At 34.8% G+C, this 15,655-nt stretch overlaps 1 protein-coding gene across 1 annotated transcript; it reads right to left on the bottom strand.

The window, feature by feature from the left end:
• Positions 1-209: 209 nt before the first annotated feature.
• LOC108914806 lies at positions 210-15,078 on the bottom strand. The gene is made up of 15 exons (XM_023456099.1): positions 14,965-15,078; positions 14,470-14,705; positions 14,087-14,380; positions 12,234-12,634; positions 11,543-12,089; positions 11,292-11,486; positions 10,577-10,871; positions 9,793-10,175; positions 9,469-9,695; positions 7,899-8,066; positions 7,509-7,826; positions 6,878-7,453; positions 3,840-4,016; positions 1,903-2,311; positions 210-566 (listed from the first exon to the last, which is right to left on the bottom strand). Exons 1-15 carry the CDS (start codon positions 15,015-15,017, stop codon positions 382-384), a joined length of 4,464 nt encoding a protein of 1,487 aa, XP_023311867.1. The 5' UTR covers positions 15,018-15,078; the 3' UTR covers positions 210-381.
• Between the last annotated feature and the right edge of the window lie 577 nt (positions 15,079-15,655).

The raw sequence follows: 15,655 nt of genomic DNA, 5'->3' as shown, positions 1-15,655 counted from the left end.
GAAACTTAACACCCTATAATTTTTTTTGCTTCAAGTTTGGTCAAATCGACACCATTTCGGTTCTAGATGATACAGGTTAAAATTAATAACAGTTGCTTTTCTTGTTTGAAAATTGCCAGTATTCAGGATAAGAGATATATTTACTCGTTGTGTTCATTTATACAGTGTTTCTTTTTTATACAGAGTTGATAATAGTGAAAAAAACAAACTTTCGCACATATTTTAAGCTGTATTTGTTTATACACATTTTGTTTACTCGGCGATAGGCAGCGAATTCTGTAATAGAAATTAACAATTTTTCTACCATAAATAAAGAATATTAGCACCATCGGTATTTCTCGTAGTTTAAAAATTAAAAATAAATTATAGTCTCCACGAATATCACAACTGGGATTCTTGATTAGGCGGTTCATTGAATATTGCTCCCATATTGTGCTCGCCGCCCATATTGTCAAAATGTGACGGTATGTTGGTGAACTGAGGCATTTGGGATTTTCTTCTTGTAACAGTTTCTCTTCTCTTTCCGATTGCCAGCATTGTTTTTCTTGGTACCGGCAGATTTTTGTCTAGAATATTTTATCAAAGTTACAGTTACCAGTCACTTTCCTACAAGACACTACTATACGTTTCAAATACACTAGCTCCCCATTTTTTGAGTTACAAAAAAAATAAATATTCTAATTATATCATCTTTGAACGCTTTTTCACAGTACCCCGTATATCGTCTACACGGAAGACTACAAATTCTTGGCTCAAAATAAAACAATTTAAATTTGCATTTATTCACAGTTGCTTCATTTAGACGCTAGAGAGCGCCAAAGTCGATAACAAAACGCGTTTTCCAAATATCTAAAGTGCTTTGTCTGATTTAAATAACATTTGGTATTACACTACTTCCTTATAGATGTCACTGTTTGAGGTTGTAGTGAAAATAATGGAAACATTCGCAACTATGTATAAGGTCTATGCTGTTGTGTAATCAGTGTAAGTTGGCAGCATTGAGCACTGGAAATAGTGTCGTCCATGCTCGGTGCTGCCAACTTACAAATTTGTTTATATAATTTCATTTCAATTATTATATATTTTTGTTTCAATCGTGTTTGTAAGGTTTCTATTGAAAATGTATTTGTGATTACTAATAAAATAGTTAATTACGTGAAAACTGTTAGGATCACCAAAAATGTATAAGAGAAAAAAGCTAAGTTCACAAAAAATATGAGTATATTTACCTTGTAGCATTTTTCTCATTAAACAAAGCAATTTGATAATTTGATTAGAGGTGTTTAGTTAAATAATTTTGTAACTCTCAAAATGCATGGTATTAGAAGCTTCACAGATGTAGTAGTTAGTTAGAAACTAGAAAATAGGTTTTAATTTTGGTGAATACCTATGTATGTATGTATTAGAGGATAAATTAAAAAAATTCATTTAATTTTGACATTATTTTCAAAAATGATAGTTGGGAATTAATTTCTATAAAACTAACGGTGGAAATTATAAAATGAACTTATTTCAGCTGCGTGATTTTTTGCAAAAAATATACAGCAATTATTTCGTGAGTTTTAGCAGAAACTTCTTTGATAGGACTCAATGGTGAAGAGTTCGGATTTTTGACATCCAGTACAATGTAGGTAGCCTTAAAGACATACATCCTTAGATATGAAGAGAATATGTTATTTCCACAGGGTTTTGACGCATATTCAAGTTATAACCTCTAATTTTTTCACAATTTTTCGCCCATGCGTTTGATTGTAATTTGCTTTAAAGCGGAAGCTCCATATTTGAAACGTGTAGTAGGTAATACAATGAATTAAGAGTGAATATTGGAAATATGTTCTATAACATAATTTAAATAATATAAAAAACAAAGCCAACAAATAATTGTCCGTGCGTTTCACTTACCACTGTCGCTATTCAAAATCTTCTCCATGCGAGTTGAGAAGGCCTTGTCCAGGTCCTCTATAATAGGCTTTTTGTTGCGTTTATTTAACGCCAGGGTGTGTACGGTATCCCTGCGAGTAACGGGTGCCTCGCTCTCGTCGTACTCGTCGTCGTTGATCCCTTGGAGCATCATAAGTTTCTTGAATATTCTCACTGGATCGCGTTCGAGAATCTCCTCCTCTGTGAGATTTTCGACCTTCTCCGTAGCGAACGGGTCCCAGTCGATGATGGTGTTCGCCATGATTTGCGAGTAGGTACCGAAACGATGAATGAACATGGCGATAAATTGGACGACCATGAGGACAGCGAAGAATATCAGGAATACGAAACCGATGGGCTCGAGTTCTAGGTACGTTTTTTGGACGTGAATCTGCAGGAGAAGAAGTAACTCTAGAACTGTTTCATCGCGTAATATATTGTTGGAAAATACAGGATATTATTTAATGTTAATAAAAGATATTTAAGGTGGTTTAATTTGTTTTTAGTTAATACACCTCAGATTCTTCTTCAGAAGCGAATTTTTCCACAGGTAAACTATAGACTAGCGCTGAATTTAACTTTTCTGAATAGATTTTAAATTATTATGTGCAACTCGTTCGGAAAAGTTGCCATAGCGCCACTTGGGCGCTTTCCGCACTCGCTTCGTTCGTGCGTCAACTGCGTCCGCATGGCGCTATTGCAACATTTTCCCACCCGTTACACAATGTACTATTTTTATTTTTCATATTGTTTATGATAAATTGCAGAACGATCTTTATATTCATAATTTTATTTAAAGAAAATAATTTGGAATTCAATTTTACGTTTCAAATAAAACGTACTTTCTCTAACATCTAGCTAACAACCTATAATAATCTTTACAAATATTAATTCTTATCTAAGTAACTGTTACTAGTCCTTTGTTTATGGTTGTTTCCTTTCAATCTTATTTGTGCCACCCGCTACCTTGATTCGTCTTTTATTCATTTGCGCTGCCCGGTATCTTGATTCTTTTCTGTTATCCAGTGCTGGAAACGCGACGACCAAATTTTCTTGTAGATGTGTTGTTAATTGCCTAACTTCTTTGCAACTTCAAGTTCTATTTTGGGTTCTGGCAGCTAAATTGATGAATTTCTAAGTTTTTTTTGATAACTCTAGATTCATTTGAGTTTCACTTTGGTTTGCAGCCTGACTACTTTGGCGTTTGCTTTAATGTTTTTACAATTTTGTCAAGTTAACTTTTCTTTTTGTTTTAGAAAGACGTTTGCCCTTACATGGTTGAAAACTGACTGACCATGACAATTTCTGACAGTTCTTGAATAGATTTATGCTAAACAAATGATTGTCAAAGATTTTTTCGTTCTAAAATTCCATATTATACGAAAACATTTTATCACAATGTGTATCTTTAAACCTAAAAATAGCTTCTTATTCCAGATTTTTCAGTTTCTATTGATATGCGACTGTCCTTATATTCTACGTTAACCGACAATTATTTTTCTTACATAAATACTTGTTAAAATATTCGGAGTAGATTAGATCAGGTTGTACAAACCAACAAACCTATGAAATGTTGAGTTGGCAACACTAGAGGTTGCTAGTTGATGAAAAAGATGGCGGATGTTATTATTATGTAGTTAGTTTTATGTTTTGTTTAAAAATAAAAAACTATTAAAAACACATTCTTCTTATCGCTTATGGAAAGACATAACAATACTGTGCTTACAACTACCTTTTTACAAAACTTGCAACTATCACCCCAAATTATTTTCTATTATTAAAATTTTTATGGGTTTTATATGTTACTGTGAATAAAATTAGTTTTTTTTTAGTATCTGCCTTATAAAAAGGTTTTATCCCATTGGGTGAATTAAAGTTAAATAAATAGATAAGTTTAGGTTAAAATTTATTAGACTCACCTCATTTTGGTCGAGGAAATACGTGAAATTAACTTTTGGATCGATTGGCCAATTTACGTGTAGTATCTCTTTTTGTAAGGTTAGAAGGAACACAACCAACACAAAAAGAGCGTTAATCATGAAGAACGTTATGACCATCTTGTCCCTGAGGTCCTTTAAGTCTTTAGCCACTTTTTTCTGTGAATAACGGATGTTAATAAATAACATACTTGGTGATACAGATAACACTCGTTAATAAGAGATATTTTAATTCTGTAAAATTCTCAAGCGGAATTTTCTAAAGCAAATTGTGGATGGCGTCGATCTTGGAAGTCTTTCAATGCCATTACCCTTGGTAAATTATGTTCTACAGGGTGAGTCAGTTTTTTGTAGTAGGATTTTAACAGTTGATAGAGAATAAGAAAAGTTCCTATAAACATAGGTCTTAGAAGTCTTAGAACGCTTCAATTGTGAGATATAGGGTGTTGAAAACAAACTTTTTTTAAGAATTTTTCTTAATATCTAAAAGATCAACATATTATGTTGGTCAATATATTATATTGAACTGAAATTTGGTATTAATAACACATTAATTATGGTGAATAAAACAAAGATATCTGTTATCCATTTCACACACCAGTGACGTGCCTGAGGTGGGTTACTGTCCCCTTTAAAAAAATAATTGGTACGCCCGTGGATTTTTCTGGAAAATAACATCATTTCTAAATTTTTTAAACAATTCTGAACAAAACAGCTCCCTTTCAATTTTTTATAAAATAAACGGTTTTTGGTTAAATTCATTTGGTCTTTTAGAGATATTAAGAAAAATTCTTAAAAATGCTTATTTTCTACACCCTATATCTCACAAACGAAGCGTTTTAAAACCTATATTTATAGGAACTTATCTTATTAAAAAATGATTCTCTATCAACTGTTATTATTCATTCAATCGTTTTTGTTGATTTTCAGTGCACATCATATTTTCCTTATTAATTCACAAATGTATTAGGTACCAATATCGTTGGAACAGTTTCATGCCAAATAAATTTAACCAAAAACCGTTCATTTTATAAAAAATTGAAAGAGAGCTGTTTTGTTCAGAATTGATTAAAAAATTTAGAAATGATATTATTTTCCAGAAAAATCCACGGGCGTACCAATTATATTTTTAAAGGGGGCAGTAACCCACCTCAGGCACGTCACTGGTGTATGAAATGGATAACAGATATATTTGTTTTATTCACCATAACTAATGTGTTATTAATACCAAATTTCAGTTCAATATATGTTGGTCTTTTAGAGATATTAAAAAAAATTCTTAAAAAAAGTTTGTTTTCAACACCCTATATCTCACAAGCGAAGCATTGTAAGACCTATGTTTATAGGAACTTTTCTTATTAAAAAATGATTCTCTATCAACTGTTAAAATCCTACTACAGAAAACTGACTCACCCTGATATTTAAATTTTGAAAATTTATTAGTTTCAAGTTGAATATGCTCAGAACCCATAACATTTTCAAGGCTCAATAATGAATTGAGGCACGGCTATAAGCAATAAAACTTAAACTAAAATGGTTAAAAAGGTTGAATGAAGTGGAAAAAGTATCTGAAGCTCTTGTCATTAAAAATTTTCTTAGACCGATTGAAATAATTTATTTAGAGGGAAAACAAATTGTTTCCTGGACTTTCATAAGTGGAAATTGTAAAGGGGCTTATAATAAAGTAGTAAAAAAAAACAAAAGATGTGAAAAATTGTATCATTGGAATTTCTGGCGAAAGTTGACGTCAAGCAAAAAAGTATCCAATACATAAGTTGTAGATCATGCAAAAATCTACTACAAACTTTTGTAGAGGTCACATTTTAACATAACCTCAAAATTTCCAAGAAAAATGCCAAAACAGGTTTTTTTCTTATGTTTCGTTTTTTATTTCTCATTTCCGCAAAAATAATTTAATTTTGACGAAACTTGGTGAAAGTATACCTTTCTGTGTTTTAAATAACCACAAATTTTTTAAGATAAAAAAATCAAGAAGTTTCCGAGATAGGTATTCATTTTTTCCGGTCTGAAACGTTTTTTTTCAATTCTGCCGGTGATTTTTGTTTTGACATATACTTTTTGATGAAATAAAAAAATCTGTAATCACAGTTCAAAAACATGCCCAAAAATGCAAAAAAATAAAAAATTACTTCCAACAATGAATTTTTCAGTAATTGTTGATAATTTGTTTAAATTAAAAAAAAAATCAAAAAGTGATTATTCAATTGTACGGAAAAAAATATAAAAGAAACTGTGTCTCATTGACTGACCCAAAACTTTATTTTCGTACAGTAGATATTGCTATTTTTGAACATGTTTTTGAACTGTGATTACAGATTTTTTTTTATTTCACCAAAAAGTATGTCAAAACAAAAAAATTATCACCGGCAGAACTCTGTACGACGATTTTTCTTTGCAAAAAAGTGTTTTAGACCAGAAAAAATAAAAATATGGGAAACTTGATTTTTTCATCTTAACAAATTTGTGATTATTTAAGACATAGAAAGGTACACTTTCACCAAGTTTCGTCAAAATTAAATTATTTTTGCGAAAATGCGAAATAAAAAACGATAAATAAGAAATGTTTTTCGCAATTTTTTCTTGGAAATTTTGAGGTTATCTTAAAAAGTGACCTCTAAAAGTTGTAGATTTTTGCATATTTTTGATAACTTTTGTATTGGATACTTTTTTGTTTGATGTCAATTTTCGCCAGAAATCCCAATGATACAATCTTTCACAACTTTTCAACCCCCCAAATCAACCCTCCACCACCCCTGCTCGCGCATTAATTAATTTTTTTACGTTTATTATAAGCTCCTTTACCATTTCCACTTATAAAAGTCCAGGTAACAATTTTTTTGCTCTAAGTGTAATTTGGTTGGACTATTTAGGAAAATTCCTCTTGAAGCCAATCAACTTGCTTTTACAAAATCAAAAAATCTCTCCGTTCTCAAGTTTTATGTGAGTCACGCTGCGTGGCATGGGTTCTAGAAGTAAAGAAAACTCGTATCATTAAATACCTCTTTGTCTTTGTCGTGTTCTATAGGTTGTAAGTACTTCCCGATTACATCACCCCAAAAAGTCTCTTCTTTTCGATCCAAGTAAGCAACCTCGCTCCTTATAAGTTCGCCATCATAGAACCAACTATTTTCCTGGACATCATCAGAGGGTGTTAAAATTGAATCATCGTCGTAATCTTCGTCAAGGTCACCAAGAGTGTTTTTCATCATGTGGACTGTAGAATTCCTTATAGATGAAGCCCTGGATGCCCTCGACCCTTCTATAATAGTTGTGCGTCTGGCTGTTTGTCTTCGTTGCTCCATTGGCTCCGGGGGAGCAAACTGGTTGCGTTCTATCTGATCGAGTTTCTGTTGCAACTGCAGTAACGACGCCTGCATATTTTTCAATATCTGACTTTCCTCCCCGTCTTTTTGATGAGTGCAGCACATCATCTTGAACAGACCGGCGCAACTGAACTCGAAAGATCCTGCGTTGTCCTTGTTGTTTCCAAAGAAAGAGTAAATTTTGTGGGTCTTGTCGGGCTTCTTTTTCTCCTCTTTTCCCTTTTCATCTGCCTTCCCGTCCTCTTTCTTGGCCTTAAAATACGACTTAGTGACAACACCACGATGTTTACTTGCTGCTGGTACTTACCTCTTCCTTTACCTGTGGTTTCGCCACGATCGTCACTTCTCTGGTTCCCCAAGATACGTTGTTCATGTTGAAGATCGAATAAATAACCAGCAACATGTACATACTGGGTACGGTGACGTAATAGATCACGCCGTATTTTAAACAGTAAAATTCTTGAGGGTGCATCATAGCCGTTATCACGAACTCCAGAGCCAGGCAAAAGAAGAATAGCGACGAGGGGGCTAGCCAACCGTCATCCTTTATTTGCATAACTATACCTATCAGAACGGCCATCATGACCAAACCGTATAAAGCACTGATAACCCCAGCGAAGAACAACTAAAACATAAAGAGATTATTTTAATATCCAGCATTCTAATTTTCCAAATAAATCCAGAAAAGGAAATTTACCTGTGTATCGGCTTTGCAGGTAGCGCAGACTATGACAAACATTAAAATGGGAACGATATTCCAAGCGAAACTGGTCCATTGATCAAGTTTAAATGCAGCAACGAAGGCTCCCACTAACATAAGGAAAATAGTTCCAGGCCCAATGGTGGTACCTATCATAAGGATCATCTGAAATTAAATAACATTATTGGGCTAATTGACTGACAAATACTCTGCGTACAGCTCGCCAGAAGAAAGGGCCCTAGCCGGCGGGGCCCAGCCAGGACAAAAGGAGGTCCCACAAAGCGCCTACACCGGCCGCATTTGCGGTCGGGGTAGACGACGGATGGGGCCCACCTACGAAGGCTGTCCAGGCCTACACGAGATGAGGCAGGATAAAGAGGGATAATCCCCCTCGATCCCAAATCATTGAGGCCAATTTCTAGCCATGGAATAATGGCGCGTGCGTACAGCTACAGCTGCGTCCACAATTGAATTGCACACGCAATATCCAATAAGCAGCTAAGATTTTATTAGTTCTCATCAATTAGTTACTTTGCAACGGTTCCTGTGGAAATGTTACTCAGAACTACAAATTGGTACCTTCATAATGTAACAGTTACTTTGCAACTATTATTTAGAACCGTTACCTGAATCGTTATCCTGGAACTGCTATCTCGGAACCTTTAATTCACAGTTTTTACTTTGTAACCGTTACCTTGGAACTGTGACCTGGAACCAGTACCGGAACTTTGAAAGCGTTATTTAAAACCGTACTTTAAAACCGTTACCTGGAATACATTACTCGGAACCGTTACTTTGGAACAGTGACTTGGAATCGTTACTTTGGAACCGTTAACTTTTTAAGACAAATTGAGGGCACGTTAGTTGTTTCCACAATACAATTAGTTAAAAAGTTAATTCGCCTAGTGCAACGTTAGTCATGCTTTCATAGTACGAGTACTTAGAGCTTAGTAGGTCGCTCTCTGCCAGTAGCAATGGAGTTGAGTAACAGTGACAATTATAACATACTTGCTTCGTGTGGAAAGTGTAAAGTCATATAAAAGCTTCAGCATAATTTGATCATTATAAAAAATTTGTTAGTAGTGTAATTCTATTTAAAACAGTTTATTTTAAACTTTATCAATAATAAATTGATGCATTGTATTGTGAGTTAAGATTAGATAAGAAATAAAAATTATATTGGGTAATAAGCATTATCAGGCTATTAAAAAGTAACTGCAGTCTTTGTTTTTGTGCTATAAATGAAAGATAATACATAAAACGATAAAATATACGATATTAATTTGTGTTCGTCTTTAACGTCCTTTTGATCGTTTTAATTGATTAAGTAAAAAATAAGATTTGAAATATAATTCCTGTTCTGAGTAGTTCAGCAGGCTGCTAAAAATATGACCCAGGAATCATTTTTCTATAAAAATGTCATACATTTACAAATTCGATGGTTGCTTTATCGACCATCATGTTCCTAATCTTTTATTTAATAGTTCAACACAGAACGAATTTTCGCAATGGTTGGAGTTTCGCTACCTTTAAGATGATGAGTTTTGATAAATGTTTTATTACTTACTTGGTAAAGAATATACGGCTTGGAAATATTGTCGTTGATCTTAATAATATGTTTATAGTCAGTCAAAAGGTCCAGGATATTGGCGGTAGTAGAAGGCATCCATCTTCTCCTCTGGTTATAGAACTCGTTGAATCCTTCAGGGCAATGGGTGTAAGCGTCAGACGCCGCCGAGTATTCCACACGATATCCTCTTTGCAGTAGCAACGTACACAACCATCTGTCTTCCCCTAAAAAGATATTAAAGCTGTGGTGCACTCTGAACTAATCAAATGTAGATTCGAACATAGGATCATCAATATTGAAACTTCCGAAAGCGCCACAAACCTTGATCATATTGAACGTAATGACGAGCCTCTTCGGAAACGGTGGTGTATTTTGCCATGACGTTATCGTCCATAAGCGCCTTAGCCCTAAACAGTGAAAAGCATCCAGGACTACAAAGTACGCAGCCAATGACGTGTTCCGTCGCTTTCTGCAACCAATGCCCTACGGCATATTCAAAGATCTGGTACCAAGCCATAGCTCCAGACCCGATAGGATGGATTCTGCCGCAAGCCGCACCAAGGCTTCTGTTCTTCTTCATGTAGTCCACCAGTAAATGTACCGCGGGTGGTTGGAAATCAATGTCGCCATCAAGAGCGAGCAGGTACGTGTTTTCACTAATCGCCGAGACTCTGGATGGGGTTAGCTCGTCGTTTTCCATGATTCTAAAAAAATTTTGACCTTAGTTTTCATCTTCCTTCAACGAAAGCACTAGTACTAGCATAAGTACGAATGCTACTCTAGTACTACTTCTGCTGCTACTACTATTTCATTTCTACTATTAATGTAAGTTCAATAAAGCAGATCTGTATTCTTGGATCTACTTTGTATTTCCAGTTGTGCCAAGGAATAATGTCTGATTTAATTGTATACGATTTAATTGAGACTAAAGTAGGCACATTCACATATGTGTAGTTTGTAACATCTACTGTTTCCACAGAGTGGATGTCACAGTTTTTCATAGTTAGTTTCATGTGATCCGAATACCAATGTTAACTTAGTAGTTGTACATGTTTTGAACTCTTGAATTGAATAGTTTGCATACTTTTGTTTTATAATTATTTACCTGTATCCCAAAAGGTAGTACATGTACATAACCTGCGACCACCTCTTCTTCTTCCTAATCTTGTCTGCATCTTTTAAATGAGCTATCATCTTAGTTTTGCCTGGCAGTGTCCAAACCAGTCTTCCTCCATATGGTGTTGGATATATGACGGGCGGTTTTATCCTTACGTTGGTCTTATGAACATCTGAAGCAGCTACTGCTACAGATTCTATCAGGTCCAGGACGTACTGATTGACGTGGGGATCCTGATCGTTTTCTGTTACCCTTACAAATGCGTCGTCAAATAGTACATGAGCTGAAAAGGTTGTAATTGTAATTATTTACTGCTTCCAATTACTAAATTTAATAATTTTGAAAATATAATTATCTAATATCTCCACTATATATCAATGCCTAGAATCTACATATAAACTTTTAGATGATTGCGTGGTTTGGTCCAGCTGTCCTTGAAATTCGTAATAAATTATAGAAATTATAGAGATTTATTCAAGAAATTACATAAGGATTTAAATTTCTCTTATCTTCAATTTGAATACAATTGTGCTACTGGAATGGTGGATGCGAAGAACGAATGGGAGTGGGGATAGACAATTTACGGTGAACATTTGTACTGATTTTTCAATTCATCATCAAGGGAAAATTCTTTACAGTGGAAATTATGTGAAGAAGCTGCCACTTTTGACACAATCTTAGTTGAAAGGTTTCAGTAACTTACTTTCAAATTCGTAGTAGTTCGGTAAGTTGTACTGTAGATAGTTTCTGACAATCCTGTGAGCACACTGGTCTTCGTCCATCCTCAAAACGGATTTTAAGAACTCCACCATTTCCTCTTTGGTCTCGTGCCACATGGTTCCGCAAGCGTATATACGAGTGATTTTGTCTTTGTTCATTTCTAGGGGTGACTCGTTCTCTGAGGGTTTATTTCATTAATTTAAAAATTTTTCCTTCTTTCGTGTCTATACTTACCATTAACTTCCTCCGGCTTCTTCATATCGTCCTCGATCTTCCGCCTATTGAGAGCTATGGATTGATCGATGAGGAAGGCGTCGTACATGGGTTTGAAGAACAGTTTTTCAGTGGACGCCAGCCTTTCGTTGTTGTTCGTCCATATGTGTATCGTGATCCAGCATTGGGACAACAACCAAATCAACCAGATCCAAGAGTGCTGATGCGAAACGAACTCGTTCAAGTAGTACAGCGAGGGAGAGCTGAAGAATAGATACTCGGGGATTATGTGAACGTAAGCGCATTCGTCTCTGTTGTATCTCCCGCACATGCCGATCAGGCCAGTCAGGACGACGGGCACGGTGAGGTTTATGGGGAGGGCGAAACTGAAGGTCTGTATCATGATTTTGCTCGCGAATTTCCCAAACGCGTAGCATACGTACGTGCATATCGCGTTGATTATAAACACGCTTAGGGGGGTCCAAATTGAGGTCTCTATCACCGTGCCGAATCCGTTGGCGACGGCGTCTTGGTAGGACAGGTTCGTGTTTCCAATACTTGGTCCCGTCTGAAAATAAACCGAATTAATCTGGAATGTACAAGATATTTCAGCTCCAAGTGATCGAACTTCAACTCTCGCGTGGACATCTTACTTCAAAACTCTTTAAGGAACCACGAAAGTCAACTTAAACACATAAAAGCATTGTCTTACCTCAGTGACGTTGATACTGTGCGACTGGAAAGCTTTGACGAAGTACGAAAACAAAAAATCGACGTCTCCCTCCCTTATTATAATGCTAACAATTGTCGTAATGAAGAACACCAGGCATTTCCATGGGGCTAGTATGGCGTACATGAAATAGGTTTTGTTCTTGAACTCCCTCTTGGTTTTCGCCAAATTACTGATGTAAGGTATCGGGCTTTTCTCCGACACGAAGTTTTCCCACCAACCGAAGGAAATGAAAATCAGACTGACTGGTATAACGTACAATATGGTTTCTCCGTTTGTTAGAGGCCATACCACAAAGGCGCTAGCTTGTGCTATGATGGCTACTATATCCAATACCAGTTTAAGGGTGCTGTTGATGGAATGCGGGTGTCTCGAGAAGAAAGCTACAGAAATAATGTCCGTGAAGGTGTATCAACCCAATAAAACCCAGAGATAAAATGTAAGATCTGACCTGAACTCATAAAACCTAAACCTATAAGACTTAAACCCACAAAACGTAAAACCGTAAAACTTAAACCTGTAAGACCTAAGCCTATAAATCCCGAACCCCCAAAACTCAGAGTTTTATGGATTTCGGTTGTGTAGGTTTAGTTTATATCGGTTTAGATTGTATGGGTCTGGATTTTGTGGGTTTGGATTTAATGAATTTAGATTTAATGGGTTTAGGTCTTACAAGTTTACGTTATATGGGTTTGGGATTTTTCGTTTAGGTTTTATGGATTTTAAGGTTTAGATCTTATTTTTTACATTTTAACTCTCTGTGTTTTGTCGGTTTGGATTATATAGGTTTAGGTTTCATGGGTGTTTAAATTTTATGGCTCTGGGTTCAGATTTTATAGGTCAGGGTTTTGTGGGTTTGGATTTAATGGATTTAGGTATTTATCGTTTCAAGAATTGGTGGTTGAAGGGTTTATAATCAAATGGTTTTAAAATTCATATCCTATATATTTTATATTTGCTAAACATTTTTCATATTGGTATCATTTATAGGAAACATGCCCGATTGTAGTTTATAAGAGTATTGGAAGTTTCGATATTAAAATATCGCAATTGTCGTAGTGACATAAGAAAGCGGATATCATTTTCGCTCGTCTGAATTTTCTGGTTTACGTATTATGTGGTTGTAATAATGAGCTTTATAGCAGAATTTTATAGCTTTAAATTTAATCAATAGATTGGTCCATATTGAAGCTTACAACAGGGAATTTTGACAATTTATTTATTATTTATCTCATATAGATACTTAATGAAAAACAGTGAAGTTAAATTTTCCAAAAAAAAATCGTAAGAAATGATTTCTTTATCCAATAATAAACATTTACCTCGTTTATTTTTTTTTATAAATTATGTCCCGGATCAGCAAAATCTGTGATCTACTTGTCATTTATCCCTATTTTTAGCCTTATAATAATTTCCAAATATTTGTAATTTATAACAAATAAACTCTTATCAGCTTAAGCCGTAAATTAGTGATGCCGATAATTTTTAAGGGGATTTTTCGGAGTTCTAAAATATGTTTATTTACTTTAGCAGGTACTATTCGCAGATTGTACTTGTCTCAATTTATTGCAGTTTTATTTGTTCAAGATTATCTTTAGCAGAGCTATCTATCAATAATTATGATAATAATCAATATCTTGTCGTTTATTTCGACTACGCCTCGATATAGCAAATCATACATTTGGGCAATTCCGATCCACTTTAAGTGCCTGTTAGAAGCATTGTTTTGCAACTTATCAATTTTTTAAAATGATAAGGATTTATTAATAGTCGTTGACGGATGCTTTCCGGTATTTCTTCAAAAGGTATAGGTGCAAATATATTTGAATACTCACTTATAAACCCTGGTATGAAACACGCAGCGTTGGTCAGCATCGCCGCCTTGATCACGTCCAATTCCGGAAAAATGATGAAGACTAGGAGAGAACTCCCGATAGCTGGTAAAGTCTCCGTAATAAAAAGCCAAAAGAAATCCCAGAAAGTGGGATAACTCCAGGATTTGAAGCATATTATCCTTACGGATCGTAGGAAGGTACCCAGTTCTGGAACCATATACGCGAACATTACCAACCACATCCATACCACCCGTTCCTCAGTCGGTAGGGTCACTTGAAACCTTTGGTTTTCCTCTGAAAATTAGAATCGTGATACAACCTCAAATTTTGCTCTGGGCCTGAAAGATATCTTTCATTGAGGATGTTCTCATAAACCTACTCACCTATATTCAGGTTGCAATAGGGCCTGGTAATATTTTTCTTTATCTGCGAAGTCATAAACAGCAACGTTCCCTTTGATACAGCTGCTGTTCCCAACACAACAATGAAGGTAATAGTTACGGTGAAGCATTTTAAAATTCTCACTCCTGTGTCGATAAATTTCGACTCGGCTGTGGACCCGGTGTCGATTTTCCTGGGTTTGTTTCGAAAGGCGTCCCAGTTTTTTTGGCGCACCTCACTAAAATCAATGTTCAGTTGTAAATGTTTCTCTTAATTGCTAGAAATGTGGTAGTTTTGCTGAAGTTCCGCTTAATGACGTCACAACGTATATTTTAAATTTTTTAGGGTTCAAATGAGGTCGATATGAAAAAAGAAAGATCACGGATCTCATATTTTTTAACCTATTTTGATGTTGTTGTGTGAAAAAGTTTGTTCTATTGAAAAAAAAAATAAAAATAAAAATAGGGGCGCGACTTTTGATACTGATGTATACTTACTTTTCAGGTTCGAGAAGTGGTTCTTTGTCCTCGTATATTTCTCTTCTTCTCATTTTAGTAATTTCACTTATCGTTTCATAGGTATTTCTATTCGATTTTACTTATAAAAAGCTAAAACTGGAAATAAAGTCGTGATTTTAGTGTGTTAGCTTATGAAATTAGTAACGCAAAGCGTTTTTTTTGTCGGATTATTTATTAATAATGACACTGAGAGAAATTTTTATTGAAATTGCAATTTTCTGCATATACAGCAGCAAGCAGGAATCACTTTTTTGTCGAAACATGAACCACTGTGGGATAGCCAATTTGTGCTATCATATTTTCTGTTAATTTGTTAATTTATCAATTATTTATGTTTTCTTAAGTTTATTTCTAATATTTATTGCTCTTATATTATTTACTTCGCGTTTATATCGCTATACTTATAGTCCAAGAGAATTAAGCTCAAAACCTTCGAGATATGGCTGTTGCTTGACGTAACTTAGATATTAGTAAAAATCGGTAGAAAATAATATATACAATGAAAATATAAGGTTGCGCCAAGAAAAAAAGTTGTGCTATTTGCAGAAAAAAATAAAAACTGCAAAAATACTCAAAAATGACGTGTTTTTTCTAACATTTTCCAACATAACTTCTTAAATATGCAGTTTACAGAAAAAACTATTACTGGTGAAATTGTTTGTTATGAAAT

This window comes from Anoplophora glabripennis, unplaced genomic scaffold (assembly GCF_000390285.2).
Source record: "Anoplophora glabripennis isolate ALB-LARVAE unplaced genomic scaffold, Agla_2.0 scaffold1180, whole genome shotgun sequence".
NCBI classification, from domain to species: Eukaryota; Metazoa; Arthropoda; class Insecta; order Coleoptera; family Cerambycidae; genus Anoplophora; species Anoplophora glabripennis.
Note: the sequence above shows the minus strand (reverse complement) of the source record. Positions and strands in the feature narration are given on the sequence as shown.

Coding starts and splice junctions, on each gene's coding strand:
- LOC108914806 (XM_023456099.1), bottom strand. CDS start 15,017: ATGAGAAGAAGAGAAATATACGAGGACAAAGAACCACTTCTCGAACCT. Junction 14,706..14,964: donor CCACTTCTCGAACCTGAAAA/GTAAGTATACAT, acceptor CATTGATTTTAG/TGAGGTGCGCCAAAAAAACT. Junction 10,176..10,576: donor TACTACCTTTTGGGATACAG/GTAAATAATTAT, acceptor AAATTTTTTTAG/AATCATGGAAAACGACGAGC.